Source organism: Daphnia pulicaria, chromosome 3, assembly GCF_021234035.1.
Source record: "Daphnia pulicaria isolate SC F1-1A chromosome 3, SC_F0-13Bv2, whole genome shotgun sequence".
NCBI classification, from domain to species: Eukaryota; Metazoa; Arthropoda; class Branchiopoda; order Diplostraca; family Daphniidae; genus Daphnia; species Daphnia pulicaria.
In genome coordinates this window covers 9,809,569-9,835,658 of record NC_060915.1, presented here as the reverse complement: position 1 = coordinate 9,835,658, position 26,090 = coordinate 9,809,569, and the positions used below count along the sequence as shown (strand labels likewise).

The 26,090-nt window shown below is 41.3% G+C and overlaps 2 protein-coding genes across 7 annotated transcripts; one reads left to right on the top strand and one right to left on the bottom strand.

Annotated features, from left to right (window-relative positions):
- The first annotated feature begins 152 nt into the window (after positions 1-152).
- Positions 153-16,172, top strand: LOC124329305. 6 transcript variants are annotated; one of them, XM_046788332.1, is made up of 20 exons: positions 153-468; positions 8,043-8,169; positions 8,356-8,418; positions 9,479-9,625; positions 9,707-9,767; positions 9,839-10,009; positions 10,090-10,163; positions 10,399-10,602; positions 11,132-11,812; positions 12,088-12,443; positions 12,515-12,572; positions 12,641-12,829; positions 12,903-12,989; positions 13,059-13,165; positions 13,909-14,134; positions 14,515-14,644; positions 14,713-14,875; positions 14,947-15,091; positions 15,152-15,350; positions 15,439-16,172. In XM_046788332.1, exons 1-20 carry the CDS (start codon positions 417-419, stop codon positions 15,610-15,612), a joined length of 3,414 nt encoding a protein of 1,137 aa, XP_046644288.1. In that variant the 5' UTR covers positions 153-416; the 3' UTR covers positions 15,613-16,172. The 6 variants fall into 6 exon arrangements, with proteins under 6 accessions (XP_046644288.1, XP_046644287.1, XP_046644286.1 ...); XM_046788331.1 differs by having other exon boundaries at positions 9,689-9,767; XM_046788330.1 differs by having other exon boundaries at positions 9,686-9,767; positions 12,518-12,572.
- A 2,277-nt stretch (positions 16,173-18,449) lies between these two features.
- LOC124329430 (transcription termination factor 2-like) lies at positions 18,450-20,961 on the bottom strand. Its single transcript, XM_046788491.1, has 9 exons — positions 20,719-20,961; positions 20,479-20,656; positions 20,290-20,418; positions 20,003-20,066; positions 19,804-19,933; positions 19,475-19,738; positions 19,251-19,399; positions 18,969-19,194; positions 18,450-18,614 (listed from the first exon to the last, which is right to left on the bottom strand). Exons 1-9 carry the CDS (start codon positions 20,959-20,961, stop codon positions 18,450-18,452), a joined length of 1,548 nt encoding a protein of 515 aa, XP_046644447.1.
- Between the last annotated feature and the right edge of the window lie 5,129 nt (positions 20,962-26,090).

The following is a 26,090-nucleotide window of genomic DNA, read 5'->3' as shown; positions in this document are numbered from 1 at the left end:
CACACAAGTCTCCACCCACCCATTGAAAACTTACGCAAAGGCGATTTTATTTTTTCTTTCTTTTCTACCTATCCCCCCCCCCCTTCTCTTACTCTTATGTTTTCTCCCCGCCTCCTGCCAAGTGTGTCCAGAGGCCCATATCACCTGGGGTCTCTGTGGGTTCCCCGTCAGTCGCTGGATAACTACTCTCACGCGCGCCAGCGGAACAGCAGCGCTCCGCACAGCCACCACGCCGTTCCGACTCGTCCTATTTGAAAATCATTTTTTGTTGTTTGTTCGTTCGTTTGCTGGGCATTGGGACAGTCGAACCCAATTCCAAGTGAAGTTCAACAGCACCTACTGCTACTCCTTTTTTTTGTCTTAACAATTACAAATTTTGTCGGGATTCTCCTGCCTTTTTGTTTTGATACTTCATCATGGCCACCGGTAAAGCCATCGTCTACTTGGTATTCGCGTCCGCTCTTATCGGTAAGTCCAAACTTCAAACCGCACAATTTTTGTCTTTTGAGCTTTCTCTCTCACCGTATAAATGTTGGCCTGTCACAGCCGTCTTCTCTCTCAACGTCCCGTTTGAACCCTCCCAGTTATATTTCCTTTTGGACAATTTTGCGAGGGATTATTTCATTCCACTTTCTCCGCAAAGAAAGAAAAAGGTCCGATTCAATTGCGACAGCTTTGGAAATAATCTTCGCCCATTCTTTTCTTTCCGCTTTATTGAATTGTGCTGTGGATACCAGTTGGGTTTCGCATGCTGTCCACTGTTCTTGAAACTCTCTCCCGGAGCTGGAAACAAAATAATAATAAAAAAAAAAAATCACTGTGCCAAAACAGCCGGCCATTTAGGCGCTTTTTTGGGTGTCTCTTCTCGCACGAATTGATACAGCAGGACTTGTGCCCAATCTAAGCCGTTAATCGGCCGATCAACTGAAACAATTCGGTTACCATATCCGGAAAATGTGTATAAATATTTTTTTTTTGTCTGGAATTCCGGCCGATCGATTGGTGGCATGTTAATCCACCCGTTTCGCGGATAAGGAAATATTGAGGCTTTCGGGTTTTTCTCAATCGTCCGTGAAAATTCAACCTGCAATGCTTTTTTATTTGGTTGTTTTTTGTTTGGTTAATTTTAGATACACTAATAGACACCACATGCTTTGTAATACAGTTACGAAAATAGAAGCTACCATCCAAAACGACGTCACACATCCAAATATGGCAGACAGAAAAGAAAAAAGACTCGGGGCAGGCTTATTTGTAATTTTAAGGCAAGCGTCACGTCAATTTTCCACTTTTTGAAAAATGTTCAAAATCATTTTCATCGCCGTTTTTCTTGTGGATGCAATTATTACATCGTTTGTTTGAATCGTCTCAGATCTCAATCACTCAACAAACAAACAAAAAAGAACTCACAAATGTTACAGGTAAACTGCAAAACTCTGGGGGGGGGAGGGGGAATTTCCTGTAGTAACTCAATCGCTCATTTCGCCTTTGCCACCGACAATGAAAGGTCTTTTTTTTTCAAAAACATAACGGTATGCTGTCTATCTCTATCCTATATAAAGCCATTTTTCTATCGTCTGTCGTGTTGCTGGTCATCCTTATTCTAGACCGCCACCTTAGAAACTCACGGCCGAGACGGCATTGAAATTGTATGCTGTATACTATACCGCATCTGCTCAGTTTACTTAATTCGGCCCCGTCCCCACATCGAATAAAATGAAGGCGACAGAACGGGTGAACCGCATCGGATTGGATGGTCGTGCGGACTCTGTGTGATTCGGTCTATTGAATTCGAGCCCCGCGCGTTGTCGTGATCCAGAACGGGTTGTTTGTGGGGGCAGCTGGGTGAAACGCCGTTCGACGATTTGAGAACTCCTTAGCTCCAAAGTTGTATAATAGTATCACAGATAAACAGTCGATATACATATTCCTCCCCTTGTACATCTTGTTCGTTTCTCTCTCTTTCGTTTCTTCTTCTTCTTCTTTCTCTTTTTTTTTTTTTATGTGAGAGAACTCACGGACCTCACGGCTGGTGGTGATGGCGGCGGGTGGCTTGCGCCCAGCTAGCTCCGGGCTCCGGTCCACGCTGCCGTGTATAGCGAGTGTATATGCAGGAGTACACCGGTTGATCCAGGTTAGTTGGTCATTCGGCCATCTCACCTGTCCCCCTCTCTCTCTTTCGGCCGGCTCGGCAGAGTCTTGGGAGAAGAAAAAAAACAAGCGTTCGGGTCAAACATAAAGAAGAAGAAATGTAGAGAATATGCGTAAAATTTGGGGAATTGATGAGACGCTGCGTCATTTAGTCGTGTTATACATAGAGGCTTGATGTCGGCTGTAGGGCATTCCTACAGTCCCCATCAAATGTATAACAAGGACATCCAAGCAAATGATATTAACGGGTGATTTGCGCCGGCTAAAAAAAATGTGCGGTCGGTCTTATCATTTCTTGATAGGGCAACGGGGCAGTAGAAGAAGAAAAAAATGGTTACAACTCCCGTTTGACCCACAAACGAGTAGTGTCGTAATCAATAACATCGAATAGTTGTACAAGTATATAAGGAAGGCATGGGAAGGAAGGTGAGTGAGAGAAACTATAAAGAGAGAATGATTCCCAGTCGTCTGAATGATGTCTAACCGGTTAGAGTTTTTTGGGTGTTTTTTTTTTTTTTTTTTTTTTTTTTTTCGAGTTCTTCCTTCTTCTTCTGGGTTTTCTCCGCTATATACGTACTATCGCACTTTACACAATGATGCGCAGATATCCAGCCCGGATGGCCGAAACGAACAGCACACGAGAACTTTCTTTTTTCCCCCCTCTTTTTATTCTCGTCCATTTTCTCTTTCTCCTCTTTCTAACTGTATGTTTCCCTGCATTAGATTTCTATTTGACTTGCAATCCAATATTGGCATTGATATTTCGACTTGATTCTATTCAAGTCGGGATCTACCGTTTCAAAGCCAGCGAAAGAGAACCGACCGGTGACGTGACGCAATCCAGCCACAAGTAAAAGGAGAGCGAAGGACGTTCTTCTGCTGTGCTCCAACAAATCAGTCGAGTGTGCCACTGTGCTTGCAACAAAACTTCAACACAAAATAACCTTCACTCACTTTCTTGTCCAACGTGTAGCTTTTACTACTTTTATTATACTATGTATAGTATGTATACGGTGTGGCATTATTAGCGTGGACGGAGTGCGCAATATCCATCTCTATGCGTAGTGATTATCTCGCACATTTTATTATTCCACTCGGCGCAGTCGTGATCACGATGGCAGCAGTGTGAGATAAAGTCTGTAAGGTATTACATTTCGTAGGGCATAAATAATAAATGAGATGATGCAAAACTAACGACCCGTGCGCGCGCTCGCTCTCTCTCTCTTATGGTAGATTATGCATTATTCCGCGACTTTTGGGCGCGATTTTATTTTCTCCCGCTGTTTTGCATGGCTCGAGGACGAAGGTGTGCTGCAAAACCGGGCGATTGTTTATGGAGTAATCTACACTATGTATAGAGTTTCAGAGGTGAAAGAATACGGCAATAAGTATGATGTACGGTCAATCTCTGGCACTCTTACGCGGAGCAATTGGGAAAATAGAAAAGCAACACGTCGAATAAGGAGGATAATAGTCATTTTGACAAAGGGAAAGAAAAGAGTAGTAAAACACAAATAGGGGCCGGGAAATCGTAAAGTTGCTGCTGGTCTCGGTGGCGTATTTAATAATATCCAACACCTGTCGCTTGTTTGTTTTGTTTATTAGTGTTCTAATTCTTTTCTTGTCTTGAGAGGGAGGGCACCTGAGCATAAACAAGAGAGTCAACAGGACACGGAGAAACAATTGTAACGAAGGTTGGAACATCCACCAACTTTCACCGACAAGAAATCCGCGCAATTATTGTCATTATCTGTCTGATTTTGAACCCGAAAACGCCATTCAATCTATTTTACGATTTTCATGTTCTTCATTCTTTATTGCGTACAACATAATAAAAATTAGGGTAATAATTCAAACTACTTTTACGGGGGATGAATAAAAGGGGGATGAAAGAAATGAAGAAGCTTTTCTTTATTTATTATTTAAAAAATATATTTATATCCCTGGATTGTCATACCTTATTTTCCCCCTGACACGATACACATATCATCAAGAAGATATCTGTGTAATGTACACCACTTTTCGCAGATGGGCTGGGGTATTATAACATTTTTAAAGGGTATTCTTACTCGTTTTTTTTGTTTGATTTTCCAAATCCCCCCTGTGGTTTGCCCACTCGCCAAAGGAGTTGCTTGTATTTGATGATGATGATGGCGATAATGACGGTGATTATGTTTTAGATAGACTCACGGGATTATATGGAAAGGAGAAAAAAAATAGAAGGGAAAGGTAGAGATGGATAGTATATAAAGAAAGGACACAAGAAGAGGAAAAAAGATAGGACCTGTTCCAAGACGGACCTGTTTGATGAGCTTCTCTCTTTCTCCTCACTCCAAAGGGCTTACGTATAAAGTCTGCGTGTGTGTGTGTACTATATATTTTTCCGTAAGATGCTAACGGGGAGAAAGTGCACAAGAGGAGAAAAGAAAGAATGAGAGAAGACCTGCATTTTCTCTTGACCTTTCTCCCTTGATATATAAGAAACAACTCCCCTCTCCGGAGATGGTCTTTTGGGTCTCAGCTCCGCTGAGCACCGGTCCATTGTTCTCTCGGACAAATTTTTTCTTCTTCTTCTGGACCCTCTACAGCGTTGCTTGCCTTTTCTACGAGCTGGAAATTCTAACTTAATGTATTCTATAGTGGGTTTCTTTGACTATATGCAGACACTGAGCTGCTGCTGCTGGCCTATGCTGCGAGCCTATGGTTCTTCTATTAGGTCGGACAAAACAATGTATCCGGCTGTTGTTGTTTTCCTCCTTCAGCATTTGATTTATGCTTTTTGTACATTCAAGAAGAAAGCCGACACTCTCTCGAACATTTTTTTTTTCTCCTTCTTCTCTTTCTTCTTTTTTTAAAAATGATTTTCTCAGGTGTTGTTTTCTTGTCGTGTTCTCTTCCTGAAACTGCTGGAGCGCCTTCGTGTATATCAATTGCGTCTCCATGGAGATTTCCTCCTTGTGTTGCATCTCTTTTGGTCACGTGCCCTTGAATGATGTCAAGGTCGATATCAAGAAACCAAAAGGAAGAGGATCTGGATGGCGCATTTCACAAGACGCAACATACAAGTTGTTGAAACTATAAGACTATAAAAGATATCCATCTGGGTCGCATTGATAATCAATGGTCTTTCCACTTTGCTTCCCTCCAAATTGGCTCCAAAACTGGCGGCCAGCAGTCAGACTCTGCTGTCGAGGCTGTTGAATATGAAAAGAAGCCAATTCATTTGGAAGTAAAAGTAAAAGTGCACCAATGATTACGCGAGAAAATAGATCACGACGATCGCATATGTGCGAGAAGACTAGACATTTTATTGACGTGATATGTGCTGGAATGAGATCAAGTGGCTGAGAATCAAAAGAAATATTATTCAAAATGAAAAAGTAAAAGACAAAAAGGGAAAGTTTCCCCCTTGGAGTGGAGAGAGGCGAGAAAGGAGGAGACGCTCGTCGACAACGATATACTTATCTTTCAAACTCTGTTTGGTGTCTAGTTGCGCGCTAGCTTTTCCCTTCGACGTGAGCGAAAGGTACTCACGCTTCCTCCCTTTCTTTACGAGCAGATCACGAACCGTCAAAGCCCAAAAATACGACGAAAAGAGGCAGCAGTATATAACAGTTGCCACGGTATTATATAGCTCAGATCCTGTTACACTCACACATAGACATAAAAATAAAAAATAACAAAAAACGAACCTTCTCTTTTTTTTTCTTTCGTTTGCGTGAATTTTGAAATCTGGCCCTCGTTTTATTTTGACTATGTCGGGAGCTGTGCTGTGAATTCTTTTTTTATTATTATCAAGATTATTATTAAACCCGGAATGGTAGCCCCTCCTCCTATTTGTGGTGGACACGTACTAGATTGCATGTAAAGAAATCGAGAGAGCAAGTTCATATCTACATCACATTATACAATCAGACACTTTTGATTTGGAGGTCGGCGAGTGCGAGCGAACCACGCCCATTAGCTGCAAGGCAGGGCGAGGACAGTGCGTCAGTCGACGACTTCCCGGATCGATTTCAAATTTTTTTACCTTGGGTATTTTTGCTTAGTACCAAAAATTTCTACCCTTTCATTCCAGCTCTTTTTTTTTTTCTTGTTTCTATCTGTCCGTCTTTGGAAGCCAAGCCAAAGAAGATTTCCATGAGGATTTGGTGCGTCGCTATATGACCGTCACCGGCTCCGTCCATGCATCACTCCCGATGTCAACATCATACAAATGGAAAAAAAAAAAGAGCTTTCACATCATTTCTCATTTTCCGTGAGATTTTTCGAGGTCGATTCGGTTCCGTATTCCCTGCTGGACTCGAGAAGTTGTTCTCGTCGAGCTCGCTCTTTTCACAAGGATTTTTCATTTGATGCTCTTGTGCCACAATCCAGAGGGTGTATAGAATAACTCGTGCCGGCTCTCTCCTTTTCGGTCGGGGAATTTTTTTTCTTTTCAAGTTCGGAAGCGAAAGTCAATTTTTATTTGCTTTGGCTTTTGTGTATTTTTGTGTATACGTGTAGTAGTTGTGCACAGTTGTTGCGCTAGGGCGTCACTTTGGTCGTGTTCGCACACGACTGTCATACTTTTACTTTTTTCCCCCTTTTTCTTCTTCCTTTTACATCCATCCATGCGTGGCCATAACACATATCTATATCTACACAGTATATCGACGTGTGCGCGTCGCAACTTTCAAACCGTCGGTGAGGCGTATCCATTTCACGACCGATGCCTTTTTCTTCACCTCATTCTTCTCCCGAGCTCGTGCGTTCTTCTCTCGTTTCTTTCGATTCAATCGATTGTGTATTGCGGCGCTAGCGTAAATCCTCATCGGAACAAATTCGTCGACCGCATCGCTTTTCTGTTGCGCATACTATATGGATATACAGTCACGACTGTATATTCTGTGCAGACATTCCCACACAAATGTGGCCGACAACAACTTGACGGTTGAGAGAACTCGCAACGCCCCTGTGTGTTTAACTTTTTTCGGAAGGAAAGTTTTTTTTCTTCTTCTCTCCCTTAGAAAGAGTTAACGATTTAATAATGGAACACACAGTGCCGACATCATCATCATCACGGCCTTTCGTCATTTCTCTCTCGTTTCTATCTATATAACTCTTCCCCGTTTTTCCCACAGAAAACTTAAACACTACGAGCGGTGTCTAATTGAATGCATAGTGACGACTACATTTCCATCCATCCAACCCCACGCATCAAGAGAAAGGCAAACGGCCATCCGAAAGTAACCGTCGTGCAAAGTGTCTTGCTGTCTCTGCAGCCAGCAACGGCCTTCTCCTTTTTAATAGCGAATAGAACGAAAGGCCATGAGCCAGCACCAGCAGTAACGGCGGAGTACACAGACGACTCTCGGCGCCCGGCTATTGAGCTCAATGATCCCCAAAGTGATTTCAGCAGCAGGCCAGCAACACAGTTCACGGCTGAACATTTGGGTGCTGCTGCTGCTGTTCTGGCTGCAGCTGGCGCTGTGGTGAAGGGAACTTATACTACTATAATTCTCGATTCGTGGAATAAGGTGATTCGAGCGTGAGTGTGTTCTCATGGCCGTTTGTGCATAAAGAGAGAGAGATAGAAACAATCGACTCACGCTCTTTCACTTTTAATTCGAGTCTCTTTGAATTTGATCGTGCGCAAGCCAAATACCATAAACAGCCGTATAAAGACATGAATGACAGCATTTGCGGGTTTTTTTGGGGATATTACCTGATCAATTTTCAGGTTGTTCCATTAATTTGGCGTCTTAGCGAATCAAACGGGATAATGAGAGAGACACACTTTCTGTACAGGCACAACACAAAATCCCTTGTCACATATACTTACTGGTCTATAAACTAGATTTTTCATTGCCACACATTTATTTATTTTTTCTCTCGATCGAATGAAACAGGCTGGACTGCTGGGCAGAAACGGACGAAAGTCGGAACGAGCATTGCCGGTAGCGAGATTGAAATGGCGCCTGATTTTGAATGTCCCGAAGAATTCGGTTACTACCCGGCGCCGAACGACTGCACTCGGTAAGAACAAGAAAAACAACAAACAAACAAACAAGTGAAATTCGCTTTTTCTTTTTGGACGTGATTTTTGGACGGTCGTGTATAGTATATATATAACAAACGTAGCAATATAAAAAAATTAATGTTCCTTTTTCTTTTCCTTGTTTGCTAATTTCCGGTCTCTTTTTTTTTATTTTCGCCTTACAGTTACTACGTTTGCGTATTTGGTGGCGCCTTATTAGAAAGCTGCACCGGCGGTTTGGTCTACAGGTAAAGTTCACAATTTATAGTTTACCCTAGGAGCTATATTGTCACACACTTCTATTTCTTTTTATACTCTTCCACTCATGAAACAAACAAAAAGAACCTCCCTTGAATTGTGTGCGAAAAAAGCAGTGAAAGCTCACGAAACGGCACAATCTGACAGAACATTAGTCCATTCTTTTCTGAATTCTTTTATTCTGAAAAGCGTTTGAAATTAATTTTCCGAAATTTGACACGCTTTTCTCATTTTTTTTTATTTCTGCCTTCTGTCCTGTTTGATGCTCTAAAACCCTACATTCCAGCGTTTGACCTATATTGCGTTATGCGAGGAATAACAAACAAACACACAGAGAGAAAAGAATGGCCAACAATCGAGTTCGTGCCACAGTCCATTGGCAGTTTCAACAAAATCGACTTTTACGGTTCCTGCCAGACACATTGTGTTGCATTCGGTGATTCCGTGCGCCGTAAATCAATCAAGACTGTTTCAGGAAACGTTCTGCTGTGAGTCGAGATTTATTCGACGACTGCGCTCGTTCCGTTTCTTTTTTTCTAACGATATCATCCGATTTGCACGGTCAGTAAAACATCGTGAATTCTCTCATTTTTAGACAATCACTCTGTCCCAGTTTCGTTGCCTCCTTCTTTTAATATCTTAAACGCAATTTACGCAATTCCGTATGCTTTTCCTTACGTGCTTGACTGTCCGCCAAGGCAAGGAAAAACTCTCACGACGTCGTTCCAAATGGGGGACAGAAAGGATGCAGGTTTCTCTTGACAGATGAATTGTTTCGCCATCAACAATTTTTCCTTCCCTCGTAGGAAACAAAAAAATGAAAAGAAAAATGAATCTGTTTCAGATGATTCTCGCTTCGGTTGTCTGCACACGGGCAACCGACCATCCCGACATGTATTTATAAATATAGCTCGCACACTTTTGCTTTTTCGTGATGGCAACTGTTCACCGCTGCTGATTTCTGTTACGTCATTTAGCGCGAGAATAAGAAAAAGAAAAACATTAGCCACAGTCAATTTATGTTTGTTTGTAATTTTTCTCACGGCGCAGTCACGAATTGCAGACATGCGATTGGCCGCGTAACGTCGGATGTCTGACGGGAGCGGAAGCCATGGCTATTAACAAGCCCAAACCACCTGCCCGACCTTCGGCTGACCAGAAAACCAACTCTCCATTGACGCAATTCTTGAGCTCCGAGTAAGTCTTGCTTCACTCTCAACATTTTCTAAAGCCACTCATTGATTGATAACGTAACAGTAGCAATAAACCATCCTCCAGCCGGACCCAGTCGACCACTTCATCGACCAACTCTCGGTCCAAGGCGCCACTAACGTTTGAGGTATGGCGACACAATTGGATAAAAAGACGAACAATTAAGAAACTTTATAATTGACATTTGATGATGCACAGCTATTGGGTGACGTTGCTGCCACGATTGACAACCGACAAGGACGGGATTTCCAGGGAACTACGCCACTGAGATCACAGGGACAGAACGCCCAGATTGGTGGCACCTCTAGAAACACGCTCGCCGGTGAAAACCCCAAACCCAACAGCTTCAACGCACGCTCTCAAGCTCCCGTATGTCACACAACTCACGATTCTTTTACCAAGCTGTTATACGTTAACGAGTTTTCCCGTTATTTCCAACGTGTCTGTAGCGCGTCGAAGATCTCCCAGATGACTTCATTCCAGCCACCACATTCAACCCTACAGGTGGCCGCTTTCCCCACAGGTAAACAATCCATCTCACTCGATTCAAATTTATTCCTTATACCCTAAATTCTCACCACACTCCTACCTCAAAGAAAAAAAGGTAAGGTAAAACGAAAAAAAAATAAAAATAAAGGGTTATTACATTCCTCGAGTAACAAGAAAATCAGAAAACACATACAAAGAAAAAAAAACTAGTTGATAACACTTGGTATTTGATACACGTGCGCACTCTTTTGGGGTTATGTGTTGTACAGTCGCTCGATGGCCTTCCGGAGCCGTCAACATCCTGGCGAACGGTTGATCAGCCATCGTCATGACGTCGACAACGACTACTACTACTATGACGACGACGATGACGACACAATGACTTCTTCCTCTGGTTTCACAATCTTTAATCACAACCTCGATCGTAACGATGAGGACGTGAGCGTGAAGACGAGGGGCAAATTCGCCGACAGGTAGATGGAATCCATCACACACGTTGCCATCAGACACAAAAACTAAAAAATTAAAAAAAACGCTTTTTTTTTTCGTTATGTAAAAGATTGCGTGCAGCAATACAGTCACACCCGATACACATACTAACCAAATAAATCTAACGGTAGATGAAAGAAAAATTACGAGGCGGGCAAGAAGTTAATCAGTCAAAGGTTGCCACATCCATTCTCTAAAGTTTATACCCACTTTTCTCTGTCATGACCAATTTCAAAAAAGAAAATTAACAGTCCGAGGGGCATATAATATATAATGGATGATTGAGCATTTTTATGACTGATGAACTTGGTGATAAAATAGGCTGTATTGTTGTCGCAACATTATTAAAAGCTTTTTTTAATGTTTTTCTGCCGGGTAGAACGCGTTTTTTTTCTTTTGTATAATAACGCGACTTATTTTTGTTTTATTGGTCCATGGAAACTTACAAAAAAAAAATACGAACAAACAAACGAAACAAACACACAAACACGACACGAAAATCCGACACTAAAGGGACGACGAGCTATTCTGGAACCCTAATCACAACGGTCAGCAGAAGGAGGAACGAGTCCACGAAGAAAGCATCCCTTCAATGCATTTCAATCCAATCAACGCCAATTCTCAGCGGTCGGTTTTTGAGCACACGAATCACGGCCCGGTGCCGGTGCGCGGTGCTTCACAGCACAGAAGTAGTGCCCAGTCACCGTCGATGGAGTCGAGGCATTTCATTCAGCAGAGTGCGACATCCTTTCGTCCATTCCAGGGCGGACAGCGCCCACATTCAGACAGTCAATTCAATGACGAACCGTCCAGCGCTGGTCAATTTCAACCGCAGGTTCGTGTTCAGGGCGACGGTTCCGCTGAATTGCGCCACCAACCAGCGTCGTCGTCGTCCTCTCACGGCGTTGTGCCACTATTGTTCCGGCAACAACAGACACAGCCACCACCACCACAACAACAACAGCAATCATTCTCTGAGCGCCCAGTTCCTTTCACCGCGTTCGCAAAGCAACCAAACACTCGCTTACCCAGTAACAATCGGCCCCCTATTCTAACTGCCCCACAATTCCAAACCAGTCCCACTACTACTGACGATTTTGATGGCTCTAATGACGAACAACAATCACCCACACTAGACTGGAATCAACAACCACAACGACAAGCACAGCAAACGTTACGACCAGGCCCGCCAAGGTATAAGGACATGTTGTTGTATACACTACTCTAGACCTCCTCCTCTCCTCTCTGACTTTTGGGCTGTCCGTGTTCTCTTGTGACTTGCTGGCTGACAAAATTTGGTTCTCGGTGATTCTCCTTACATTTTTGCACGTTTTCTTTTGAGGTCTTTTCCGTTTTATCTTCAATGTGCACGCGAGTTTTCCGGAAAAAAAAACCCAAACAAAACCAACAAAAGTTTTAGATTGAAGATGACTTGACGATATTTAACATATTTTACTTTCTACATACAGAGTTGATTCCAGAGTGCCAACTGGAGCCAGTTTGCCCAGCAGCGATCAGTTCCACCGAGAGACCACTGTGCGCCAACCAACAACTGAACCTATCCAAACCGAGGCCGATTTTGCCGACCAGTGGGAAGCTCCAGCTCCTCAAAGACAGCAGCCCGTCCAGCAGAGACCAAGCAGTTCTTCTCGTCAGCCAGAGAGGCCTGTTACCACTACTACAGCGTTCCCAGTAAGGGCACCAGCTCAATCTTCCAGTCAATTCAGCGAGACCGACGTTGACTATCACGGATTCCCCGTCGATGAGTTGGCCACTTCCGAGCCTTCTGCCGATCAGTTTGCTGATTACGACATCTTCGACGATCGTAAGTTGCTTATTATTCCAACAACTTGAAATTGAGAGTTTAATCGAATGAATGCAATTGTAATTGAACAGCAGCGACCACTGGAGTCCGTCCTCAGGAAGAAGAAATCTTCGAAGCCCCCGTCACCAGGTAATTTATTATATTCTTAATTATCATCTTATCGCCTTTCGTACTATATCTGTTGTTTTTTCTTGCAGGACCGTCCCTACCACAACATCTACCACAACTACCACAACTACCACAACTACAACTACAACTCCTAAACCTCTTCAGCGAGGAGCCAACAGAGGCAAACCAGCAGGTGATAGAGGATCTTCTCGTTTCCGTCCATCCGACTCCAACCGTGAAGAAGAATCCGCACCTGCTCCGTCATCAACGGGAACTAAGTCAGTATAGCTTTATCATCTTTTGGCATACAATAAAACAACTGAAATAAACATGTTTCTCATTGTTATATAGACGCCGCCCGACACTGAAGCCCGTTTCTGACTTGGTCCGGAACACTCCAGCTGAACCGATCGACATCATGCAGCATCCTCCCCGCCGGTGAGTTTATTTTTTTGTGTGCTAGAACTCCTAGTTTAATAAAACGTGACATTTTAATATTCTTGATAGATTGGAGCCCATCTTCCCTCAGCCGACTCCGGATGAGCCTGCCGCTAAATGTAACGCCGACGTTTGCCGTCTTCCCGACTGTAACTGCGGAGGAAAAGACATTCCAGGTAACTTATCGATGATTTAGTTTTGAAGCGTAGATAGAAAAAATTTCTAAAATAGTTTCAATCACGCATTGCACATCGTCAAACGAATCTAATCAAAAGAGATGGTTTTTTTTGTTCCGTTTTCTACGCGATTGCTCTGAACCGTCAATTAACTAACAGGCGGTTTACGAGCGATCGACACGCCACAGTTGGTACTCCTGACATTCGACGACGCTGTTAACGACTTAAACAAAGAACTTTACAGCGACTTGTTTGAAACGGGCCGAGTCAATCCCAACGGATGTCCGATCGCAGGCACTTTTTACGTGTCCCACGAATGGACCGACTACGGCCAGGTCCAGAACCTGTACGCCGACGGACACGAAATTGCTTCGCACACCATTTCGTAAGTGGACGGATGATCCGGATTCATTCCGCTTCTACCGCTCCGTCCGAGAGACATCCAACACCAAAGTTTTTCTTTGCCCGGTTTAATGTATCCCGCTAACCATTCAACCAAAAGACGTTGCTCTTAATTTACTCCTTTTACCTTGTGTTACAAAATCCGACAGAACAAAAATTCAACGACAAACTAAAAACGAACAAACGAACAAAAATCAGCCAGTCTTTTAACGTCAAAGTTATAGGCAGGGATAAATGGTATAGATCAGGCGATATTAACAAGCAAATCGATTACCAAGCAACCAGCGTTTTTTCCCCTCCCATCAGCTTTCTTTTACTGTATCGAAATGTCATTTTTCTAGGCGGCTTTCGCGTAAATGATACGCCGCAAATTGTCTTGTTGACGTTTGACGATTCCGTCAACGACCTGAACAAGAAACTCTTCAGCGACCTCTTCGAAAAGGGCCGACTCAACCCCAACGGCTGCCCCATCGCCGGCACATTTTACGTCTCGCACGAGTGGACCGACTACGGCCAAGTGCAGAACCTCTACGCAGATGGGCACGAGATTGCTTCTCACACCATCTCGTAAGTCACCGTCCTAAGTAGGGGAAAAAAATCCCAAAAATAAAAAAATAAAAACTCTCCCTTCGGAATCGGCATTATACAAACCTTCGCTACTACTACTTTTGCTGTTTCTCAAATTACTTGTTCCCGAAATCCTCATATTCCTCCACTTTTTTTTTCGGTCCGTTTTTTGGTTAATTCTGGTGTCGAGTCTACTTAACTTCGAAAAGCTATCTGCAATTGGTCGGTTGAATGGTTAAAAGAGTGGTCGGGTACCTTTTTGTGGCAACATGGTTTGGATAAACTTGGACGTGGCGGTTTTTTTATATTTTTCCTGGTTTCGCTTTCAAAATTTGTTTCAAAATTTAATGTTATTCTCTGTTGAACGACGCCCAAAAAAGGCATAGTTTCGGTGAACAAATGTCTGCCAAGAAATGGGCCAAAGAAGCTGCCGGACAGCGTGACATCATGGCCGCTTATGGTGGCGTCCGTGCTGAAGATATCCGTGGTCTGAGAGCGCCTTTCTTATCGGTAATAGTGTTTTCCATTGTTTATCGTATGTGACTCCATGTGTAATGATCTATTTGACCCATTCACAGGTCGGAGGAAACCGCATGTTCAAAATGCTTTACGACATGAACTTCACCTATGACTCATCAATGCCCGTCTATGAGAACAAACCACCTTCATGGCCCTACACTTTGGATTACAAGATCTTCCATGACTGCATGATTCCACCATGCCCAACCAAATCTTATCCAGGTAATTAATTATTTCTAATGATTTCAATTAAGTACATGCCACAGATCAACGATATGTTCAAATATTTTCAGGTGTTTGGGAAGTACCCATGGTTATGTGGCAAGACTTGAACGGAGGAAGATGCTCCATGGGTGACGGTTGCAGTAACCCACCAGATGCCGAGGGAGTGTACAAGATGTTGATCAAGAACTTTGAGCGTCATTACACCACCAACAGGTATAAGTCATTTGCTCCTCCTTTCGCTTACATACGAGTTAATCTTAACGAACATTACAGGGCACCTTTCCCACTGTACTACCACGCTTCTTGGTTCACGACAGCCCACCACAAGGAAGGTTTCGAAGCTTTCCTTGATACTATCGTCTCCATGGACGACGTCTGGTTGGTCACGAATTGGCAAGCCATTCAATGGGTACGAGATCCTACTCCGCTGGATCGCATCAAGACCTTTAAGCCATTCAACTGTGATTATCCGGTCAGTTAGAAATCCCTTCAAACATAATTACAAATAAGGCACTAACTTTTTGCTGTTTGATGATTAATTGAATATTCGACACATCCAGGAGAGGCCGAAGCGGTGTAATGCCTCCAAAGTGTGTAACGCTTGGCATAAATCTGGCGTCCGCTACATGCGCACCTGTCAGCCTTGTCCGGAGGTCTTCCCATGGACTGGCAAAACCGGAGTGAGAAATCCTTTCCTCGACCACTACGGAGAAAACGAAGTTGCATCAGCATGAACTAAGCCTCGACTCGAAAACGAAGGAGAGCAAATAAAATAAACTGACAAATTTTTTTACGATAAATGATAATGTCGGCATGCTATATATATAATTGGTGTATTTTTTTGTTTTTTTTGCATAATTTGTTTGATATCGTGATGTGTTGAAACAAATTTCAAACAAACAAACAAAAAGAATCACGTCGGGTGCCACATCACGAGATCCAAACGAGGACTCGCAGAGATTTGAAAACCTATAAATTTGCTTTTTTCCTTTCTTGTTGTGTGGGTGTTTTATGATCCAATGTCATGGAGAATCTGACTTTGGTGGGTTCGTCCACTGCGTTCCAACTTTCGTTTCCGTTTCGGAGATAATATTCCCTCTATTCTCTTTTGTGATTCGATTGTTGCCCCTCCGCACTCTTTCCCGTTGTACATTGCGTGTCTTTTTTCTTATTTCCCCTTCTCGATTTTTTTTTAAAATTTTTCCTTCAGACTTGCTATTGAACAATGGTGCCTGATGGTGTTCTCGATTTCAAAATACAAACCTGCTATAAATGGCATCATGGAACCCGAAAAGCGAGCGGTTGTATATGATTGTCTCAATGATTTATATGGTTGATCAACCCCAGAGCTTTTTACTTCGTATTCAGAAAAACAAGTGGTGAAACTGAGAAAAAAGCCCCTTTTACTAATATTACCTTAAATCTCTTTGGATTCAAGACATGCTTACGTTTTGGTTTTATGCGACGACGATGAATAATTTTTTTTTATGAATCGTTTTCTTCCGAGACAGTATACGCAATGCTTTCATTTTAACAAGCCGTCTACGACTCAAAGAGATCATTTTGGGGTTTTCGATTTTGCAGAAATCATCTCTGGGGGTCCTAAAAATTAAATAAAATGTGGCTTTTGTGTGAAATTTTTCGCTAAGTCGATTAGTAAAAATCGCAATCGCCTAGCTTTTTTAGTTTAGGAGATATTTGAAAAAAACTGAGAGGGGGTAGTCGAAATTTTGAATTTTTCATGTTTTTGTGCAGCAGTTTTCTCGTCAACTGCTGCACCTAAAAATATTCTAATTGTTTCAAAATGATGGGATAGCCCACTTCTTCAAACGGTTTTCATGTTTTTTCGATACTCGGCTCAGAAGCCGAGATATTAACGATTGAAATTTTGGAAAAAATTCGTTAAAATTTCTTCGTTTTTCGGCCATGCCGGGCTTCATCCCATAAGCCACCTAGCGTTCGCAAAAACAACATTTCACCCTCTTTGCCTTTAGGGTCTGTTGGGGTGGTCTCTCTCATAACGTCAGCCTACACCTAGCGAGAGGGGGTGGCCTATGTCTATGTCATCGAGTCCTGTGGACTATGTCATCTACCTACTACCTTTTGTGCAAGTTTCAAGCACAGATAAAGACCAGTGGTTGACTCTATTAGAGAATTAACATGGGCAAATGTCGCCAGTATTCTTGCTACCCTTCCTCCGATTCTCCCGATTCTGTCTTGCTTGTCCTGCCCTCTAGTGTACGTTTTATTCTCTACACTCTGCTTACTTCTATTCAATTGCACTGATTCAATTGATTTCTCTGCTATTGCAATTGGTATAAAAAAATTAGCCTACCTAGGACTTTTAAACGCCAGCAAAGAATTTTACCAAGACAGAAGGAAAACAATCTTCGTCTGCAACACCCTTGGTAGCCACGGTGCAGTACAGCATTTTATCCGCTAGGGGCAGGACGAGCAAAACAGAAACTCGGGGTCAGTAGGGATAGGGCTAAATAGCACATACGAAATCAGCCTTCTTTATCTATGTTTCAAGCAACAATTAAAAAATTTTGATTTTTAGCAATTTTTTAAGGGTCACACCCTATCGTATGGAAACATATGGCGCCAATGTTTCCAAACTTAAAATCTATGGATTTGCGGGTAAAGGGTGAAACTGAAAGCTTGTTATTCCCTCTACAAGAGGATTTTTTCAGTTTTTCTTTGCGATAACTCAATAACTCAAACGTGAGTTATCGCAAAAAAAGGGGAACACTTTGGCCCGTAAGCCGCCGTGTTAAAAGCGCGGAAATACTCATCGTGTTTCCAAACTTAGTGTGGGTACTGTAGGTAGGACGAATTTTATTTAAAATTTGAACCCTTATTTTGATTTTATATTTACTTATCATTACAGTGGTGGTCCACTTATCGAACCGCCCGATTAAAAAAACCAATCCGGTTATAGAACCGAAATGACTCTGCCGAGTTTCAGCGCCACCGTCGGAGTTTTGCATAACTAGATATAATTTTTTTGCGCCGTGTTATTTTTTATTATTTTTTAGTCACGTGTTATGGCAGACTAATAAAAAAGTCTGTCAATGACAACAAACCAATTGAACTCCGAAACAAGACGAACTTGCAGCAGCAGTCCCAACAATCACCACTAGGTGGCCACTGGTCGACAAGTTGCACGACTTTTTGCTGATTTCTGGCAGTCTGGTTATTTGGAAACGCTTACTTTCTGGTACTGGATTCAGTTGATTCCGACTTATCATAATAACATGTTCAGACAATATTACCTATTGTAAAAGATTTACTATACTTTTTTTAAATTAAAGTATGGTATATACCTGGTATTAAAAATCAGGTGGTTATATTAGACTTACCACGAATTTCAACAATAGACGAGTCGGTAAAATAAAAATAAGGGGTCACTCCAATAAAAATGTCAACATTTTCCTCAATTATCAAAAAATTTCCTTCAAGTCATCAATAGATAACTTTCCATTACTTAAATTTCCCGAGAGAACTTCGTTAGCCAATCTCAACGTCTTCTCTTGAATTTTGACTAGACCTTCTTCCACAGTTTCTCTTGTTACAAAGCGATGTACGTGAACGGTTTTTTTTGTCCGATACGATAAACTCGGTCAACCGCTTGGGCCTCCAGTTGTGGGTTCCAATGCAAGTCGGCTAAAAAAATATGATTGCCTCCTATGAGGTTCAACCCCACTCCACCAGCAGACAATGACAAAAGTAGCTCCTAAAAAGAGTAACTTGTTTAAACATTCGTTTACCAATTAAAACAATAAAATATTACGGGTGGTCCTTTTAAATTGCAGTTGAAGTCCTCAACAATGTTTGTTCGTTCTTGAATATTAACGCTTCCGTTAATGGATTGACATCTAATAGAATTTCGCTCAAAGTGCTTCATAAACAAATCATAATCAAAAGTTTGGTCCACTGCGAGACTACTACTGCCTTTTCTTTCCTCTTGACTGCGCAAGTCACCCCGTCAACAATATGCTGCATTTTTGTGCTTTGATTTTTCTGGTCAAACGTTTTTGGGCTGCTTGTGCCTTGTGGATAGGTCCAAAATTGTTTTACGCAAATTTACGTCTCCAACAAGTGACTGGGGTTCGATGTCAATTCCGTCTTCCAAAACGGGAACTTCCGTGATGGCAAGGGAAGCATGGCAACAAACTTGTCGAAGTCGCAATAAGTGAACGAAGATTTTTTCCATATCCCTCTTTTTGCTCAGGGCCTTGCGAGATGCAGTAAGTATCTTCTGGTAGATTAAGTCTTCTTCTCGCGTCAAAATTACTTCATGGTTATGAACGTTTCTAAAAGGCAATAGTAAATAAGTACAGAAAACCTAAGAAATTATTTAATTATATACTTGGCGGGTAGGTCAACAAGCGGAGTATTGCTACTATCCTTGGATTGGCCTTTCGTTCGGCGCAAGAGTATAGCTTCAGTAATCAATTTCAGACGCTCTTTCCTTTTATCATTGGTAACGTCAGCAGCTGTTATCCACTTTTTCCATACCTGCATTGAAAAACATTAGCTTTTGTCTCGGCTTTTGTATATTATAGGCACAATTGAAACAATATGTATGCATACCGAGAGATCATTCAATGGCGAAAAACCAATGAAACGTAATAGAGAATAGAAGTCTGATTGATTGTTCTGAACTGGAGTCCCAGTTACGGCCCAACGCTTTCGAGCGCGAATTCGAGATACTGCCAACGAAATCGCAGCATTAGGATTCCGCACCGTATGGGCTTCGTCCAGAATTATTCTTTCAAATTCGAACTTCAATAAAACGGACACACTCTTAGAACTAGCACCAGCGACAGCGTCACCATCTATTTCCCGCTGAGCTGTCTAAATTGAAATATAGGATGAATATTTTAGTTTTAATTACAAATTAAATGCTAACGACAGTTTACTTGATAAGTCGTTATGACTACATCGTACTGATGTAATTTAGAATCCAATTGGTTGCGATAAGACCCGTGATAAATGGCAACCTTTAAACAGTTCTTTTTACAGCGACGATGGATTTCATCTCCCATTGACCTGCAAACGTTTGATCGAAACAAAAAACATTTTCACGATTGATTAGAAAAAAAAAATGTTAAATTTCACTTGTCATCACGGGATTTAGTATTTGAATTGGCAACGATTTGTTTTAACTCCACAGAATCAATACCTTATATAAAAAAAATTCCCTGATACAAATATTTTCATTTATGCTAGATTGACGATACGTAATTAATTTATATGGGTAACACATTGATAACACGGTTCTGATTGATATAGGACCTCAAAAATGTTCTGAATGCAACAGCATTCAATGCAATTTTATTTCAAAAATAAAAGGAATTTTCGCTTACCTACTACACTAGGAGGGCAAACAATTAATGTTCCTGTACATCTATTCATTGCAGCTGTGTTGTAAGATGTTTCACTCAGTGAAGTTACAGCTAATTCCTTGTGTCGAAGGATCAACGCAATGAGGGTTATGGTTTTCCCCATGCCCATATCATCGGCCAGAATGCCACCTAACAAAATTTTTAATAAATTAGTTAGTGCGAAATTTATGTTAAATATTTATGATCTACCTGCGGGATCTTCGTTTTCACGGAATAAAAGCCATTTTAATCCCGTCTCTTGATGCGGCAAAAGCGAAACCGTTAGTTGTGCTGGAGTGACTTCCTTATCCGATGGTTTGGGACGGTTCGCCAAGGACCGATGAAAATTTTGGAAAACTATTTGCTCCGCAGACATTTTTTCCCGATGCTGCATTTCAATAAATTTAAAAAAAGAATAAGAAAAACCTCTGCTTTAGCTTGATATGCTACCTGATCGATTTGCAACTGCTTCTGAATTTTTAGTCGAGCCATGGCAGGGGAGCTCACAGCCAGTGAAAGTTGTGATGGGGCAAATCCATTTTTACGAGTGAAATCAATTCTTTCAGATAGCGCCCGAATTTTTTCTTCAAGTTTAGCTCCTCCGTCTTTCATGTATACTGTGATGGGTATTTTCTTGAGTTTTGCAAGCTCAGAAACGGCAGATGCCATCTCTTCGGCTGAAAATGGAGTCATATTAGGAATTTCGCCGGAACTTGTCGAAAGTTCGGTTAGTTTGTCTGCCTCAGATTTTTGGACTTCTCTTCCCAATTAATGTCTTACATACCTAAGATATTAAACAAAAATATTTTCAAAATTTATAAAAGGAGAATAATATGACTAAAAACTTACTTCATTGATGTCAAGTCTATTAATCTTTGACTTATTTCCTGAACAAGTAACTGAATCCATTGGCGACCGAATCATTGGAACCAAGCCAGCATTTGCTGCACTTTGCATGATGGCCGTAGCAGGGGTCACTCTCAGGCAGGTATCATTTATTGATGTGGCCGCGACATGACCGTCATGAACATTGTTCGGCTTAACTTTCAAAATAGATCTGGGCCTTACAGCTCGATCGGAATCCGTTGTTCTGGATAATTGGCAATCACACATGAAAAGGAAATGAATGCGAGTTCTAAACGAAAGATAAACAATAAATAACGCAAGATTTACCCCGTCACTGCAAATAAATTAGACAAAGTTCCAGAAGTTCCTGGAAAGGGGATGATGGGTCTTTCCGCTAGATATTTTGGAAAGAAAGATAAATAAACAAGCATTGATTGATAATTGATGAGAATTGAATAAGAATTGATGATAAGCATGATTGCCTCCTATGAGGTTCAAACCAACTCAGACAATGACAAAAGTAGCACCTAAAAAGAGTTTCTTGTTTTAACATTCTTTTACCTACTAAAAACAGTAAATATTACCAGTGGTCCCTTTAGATTGCAGCTAAAATCCTCAACAATGATCAAGTCATAATCAGGGCTAAATTAATAGACCCTAATTTCAACCACCACACCACCAGGACTGATTTAATCAAAGTGGACCTCCACTTCCACCTCCGGTCAGAGGTACTTTCATGATTTTAAGTTTATGTAATGTAATGTTAACTATAATTATTCGGATCGGTACTATCCCTACTAAAACGTCGACGTTCATTGCATGTTAATGTGAGATTCGAAAAATGTATGTGGATGTTCAAATGGTATGTGAATATAACGTTCATTGTTCGTGCACTATTTCCGCTCATTTAATGTCCATTTCGTCATATACTATTATAGTTCTCTTCTGAATACCTTTGGTATGTTCATAGAACATACAAAAAACATACACATACATTGTTATCTATATCCAATCTGCCATTCTTCCGAAGCGTTATATTAGAGAAGTCGGAGCTGGGAATCGAACCACAGACCTTTGGCTTACAAGGCCACTGCTCTACCATTGAGCTATTTGTTCCTATCAAAATTTATGGCGCCAAGAGGCTAGAATCACATACACCTTTGTACAAATGGGAAGGTTATATGAACATTCGCCCAACATTCAAAATAGAAGCATAATTTTCCTATATTACATGCGATCCCGCACGTCACATGAATATACGATTTTGCGGATTAGATATATGTTCGGCGTTTAATGTTCTATTAACGTAAGATGTTTATTACAAATGTGAAATATCTACTTTCTAGATTTCACCTTCAAATCCGTTCCTAAAATTTATGTTCATTTTAGGTGCTGATATTGATTGTTGTATTCGTACATGCTATGAACGTTAAGCGAATCTAAAATTTAAGATGAATTTCTTCGAACAAAAATTAGATTAATACAACGTTCGAAAAATCAATGTGGTTGTACACATTCATTTTTTACCATCATATAACGTTATTAGTATGCGGTGTTTTAGTAGGGATGGCATGGGGTGGTCCATAAACTGTAACATAGGGGACTGAACGCTACTGAACGTTTTCGTGTGGACAAATTTTTGACTTAAGGCATAAATCACATGGGAGCATGGGAACAACCATTTTCTTCCATTCCTTTTTTGAGTTTCAGAGACTTTGGATTTGCCAAATGCTGTCTTTATTTTGCTTGTGGTTTGTGGAGAGCTTTTGTAGCTTCTTGGGCTATGGTTTTCCAAAAACCATAATATTTATTTTATTTTGATTCTGTGGGATATCTTTATGAATGCTGAGCCCCCCTTTTTGTTGAAGTTTTTTGTGAGGTGTTTGGTACTTTGCTCTTTCCTGTAGCTCTGGCTCTGATTCTTCTGCAGAAGCGTCTCCCTCATCGCTCGATTTTGATTCGATGCATGACAATTCCTCTTGTTCTGGTGTCTGCACTAATTCTTCTGCAGACGTCCCCGCAGCGCTGGCGTTTATAACTGAATTAGCTTGATCCTCACGAGCCCTGACGAATGCATCAAAAGCCTCTTCAGGATTGTCATTTGCCATAATTTCTGCAAAATTTGCAGCGACTTCTTCACCCCCGAGGTATAAATTTATTTCCTATTTAGGACTGAAATAGTTAAATAGAGCGATTAATTTTTTTACGATTAGGATGATTTGTTGAAGTTAACAAATGAGCATCGGCCATCTTCTCATTGTTTTGAGAAGCTGGTGAGTCAGCTATTTTCACAGCTTTGACTTCTTTTGAGTGAACAAGTTGTTTTGGTTTGCTTCTGCTCTTAAATTTTTACGCAATAATTTCTCGGGATTGTATCCTTTGAACAATTTTTCCACAAGACTATACCCTGATTTAATGTGATGACATGATACTCTTTAGGACCGGAGGCATTCACTTATTGTTCACCTAACGTAAAAAAATCCTTTTACATCATCAGCAGTATCAGGGAATAAATTTCCGGCGTATTGGGAATGACATTTTTCAGGGTCACAAGTGAATCTTTTCTTCTGTTGTGTTTTAGTTTGACCCTTGAAAAAATATTTCCGGATCCGGATTCTCTTGATTATGGGTCTGGTACCTGATGATGCCTTCGTTAGGGGTCACAAGATAAAACTTAGCATCTTCAACGACATTGTTTGGAAGTCCTGTGAGTAAAGTGTGATTTTTTAAATTAAGATCTACACTTTCCTTTACTCTGTTAAAAATTTCCTTTACCTCTTTGACTTGTTTTTTCTATTTCATCTTGATGTGGAAAATTAGGAGCAACTTTTAAATCGATTCCTCCACTTTCATGAGGATTTCTTCCTGTCATCTGCCTCCAAAAATTCGACAATGTTAGAACTTTTGCTGGATTTCTGTTTAAAATCCATTGATTATCACCGGTATATTTTTTTATGAGAGGTCTTTTATCAACAGACTTGATTCTTTTATCTGGCTAAAATGAAGAAAAAAAATCACCACCTCCTTTTGTTCCAGAGGTCTCAATATTCAAATTAGAGTCCCAAACAGCGCCGCTTTTTCTCGATTTTCCTGGCGAAACCGATGGTTCCCTTATGGTGGAAGTCCGGGCACGCGTTGAAGGCATTTGCTGGAGCAACTTTTTAAAGAGGGAAAAAGAGTTTTCCAATGAGAGTGTCTTTTAAAATGGATCCTCTCCCTTCGTGAAGCTGAGCTCCAAAAAGCCCGAGCTAACCTCCAGGCAGGCAGGCAGAGGCATTTCAGCGGATGAAAAAACTTCTACCCACAAAAGCCATCAGCAAAAAAAAAATTTGATGACACAGAAGGAAATTTTCTTTCCGCCTTCTGTGGCTGTAAAATCCGCACAGGCTGATAACATCCAAGTAAAACTCTCCCATGGCTCCCATTATAGGTATTGCATCCGATGCTTATCTCATTGAATGATCCCTAAAGAAAACTCATTGTTAAAAAAATTGTCCAATTAGACCCCATTCAGATTAACTTTGAAATCTCTGACAAGGAGACGAAAGTCTTTATTTCCCTATCAGACGACTCTCTTTATCGTTGCGTCGGTCGTCTGACATTATTTGATCCGCTGATTGATCCCAAAACGGGAACCTTCCCTCTTCAAGCCTATTTTCCTAATCTCAATAATCTATTGAAAGTGGGTCAATTTGTGCGCCTTCATCTGCAATGAAGGGTAATCCCGGACGCTCTTTTGGTTCCAAGACGTTCAGTATTTGAAGGGGCAAAAGGACAATTTGTTTTTGTGAAAACTCACGACAATAAAGCCGAAATGCGAATTGTGGAGGGACGAGCTTGGGGAGACAATTTTTTCTCGTCACAAAAGGCAGAAGAGGTTGTCGTTGATGGTGTGATGAAATTTCAAAAGGGATGTCCTCTTAAATTTATTCTTTTTGTGAAGAATCAGGTCCAGATGTTTTCGAAATTTATATATTCATCGTTCTATTTTTTTCGGTGGTTATCTTTATCATCCTGACCATGACAGGTCTTGGGTTAATGTACACCATGACCGTTTCCCATTTTCTGGACATTGCACCCCCAACAGTGGTGATCAGCAGTGGAACCTATCTAGGAGCAATTGCTGAGGCTGGAGAAAAAACTGTGACAGTCCCTATGGAAACAAAAATAAATGGAGTTGAGGACATGATTTACATGTCTTCCGTTTCTACAATTAACGACATCAGCGAAACGACCGTCACTTTTGATGTATGGTCCAAGACCGAAATGGCGGTCGTCAATATCCTGACGCGGAATAATCTGGCAGTTCTGCCATCTGAGTTGATAAAAAAGGCCTTTCCATCAGTAAAAAAACCCCGAACATTCTTGAGTAATTTGTTTCGAATCCCCCGACGGCCACTTTGACGAGATTTATTTAGCCAACCAAGAAAAATTACCCCCACCCCCCAAGGCCACCATCAAGGCCATGGAAGACGTTATCAGCCATGTGCTGATAGCCATTGTGTGCGTTTTATGTTCTGTGTTTATTACTGTTGCTTTTTGGGGAGGCTTGACGAGAAAATTGTATCAATTTGCCATTACCATTGCCGTGTCGATGGTTATTTCAGGGTTTTTAAGCCCTGCTTTATTAGCTCTTCTCTTAAAGCCAACATCCAAGCATTCAAATGTTTTATTCCAAACCTTTAATGCCTATTTTGAAAAAGCAGTCCATCACTATATGTGTGCCGTTGTCCATACAATCAAACGTTCTTGAATCACTTTTTTGCTTTTTGGTGGGCTGATTGTTGTGGGGTTGGGCTTGTTTTAAAATACCCTGATTAGCTTCGTTTCCGAAGAACATCAAGGATACGTTGTGGCTCTTGTAAAAATGCCAGAGGCTTCCTCACTCAACCACTCCTTTAAGGTAACGGAAAGGCTCGAAGCGATGGCACGAGATATTCCCGGGAAGAACACACCATCAGCCTGATTGGGTTTTA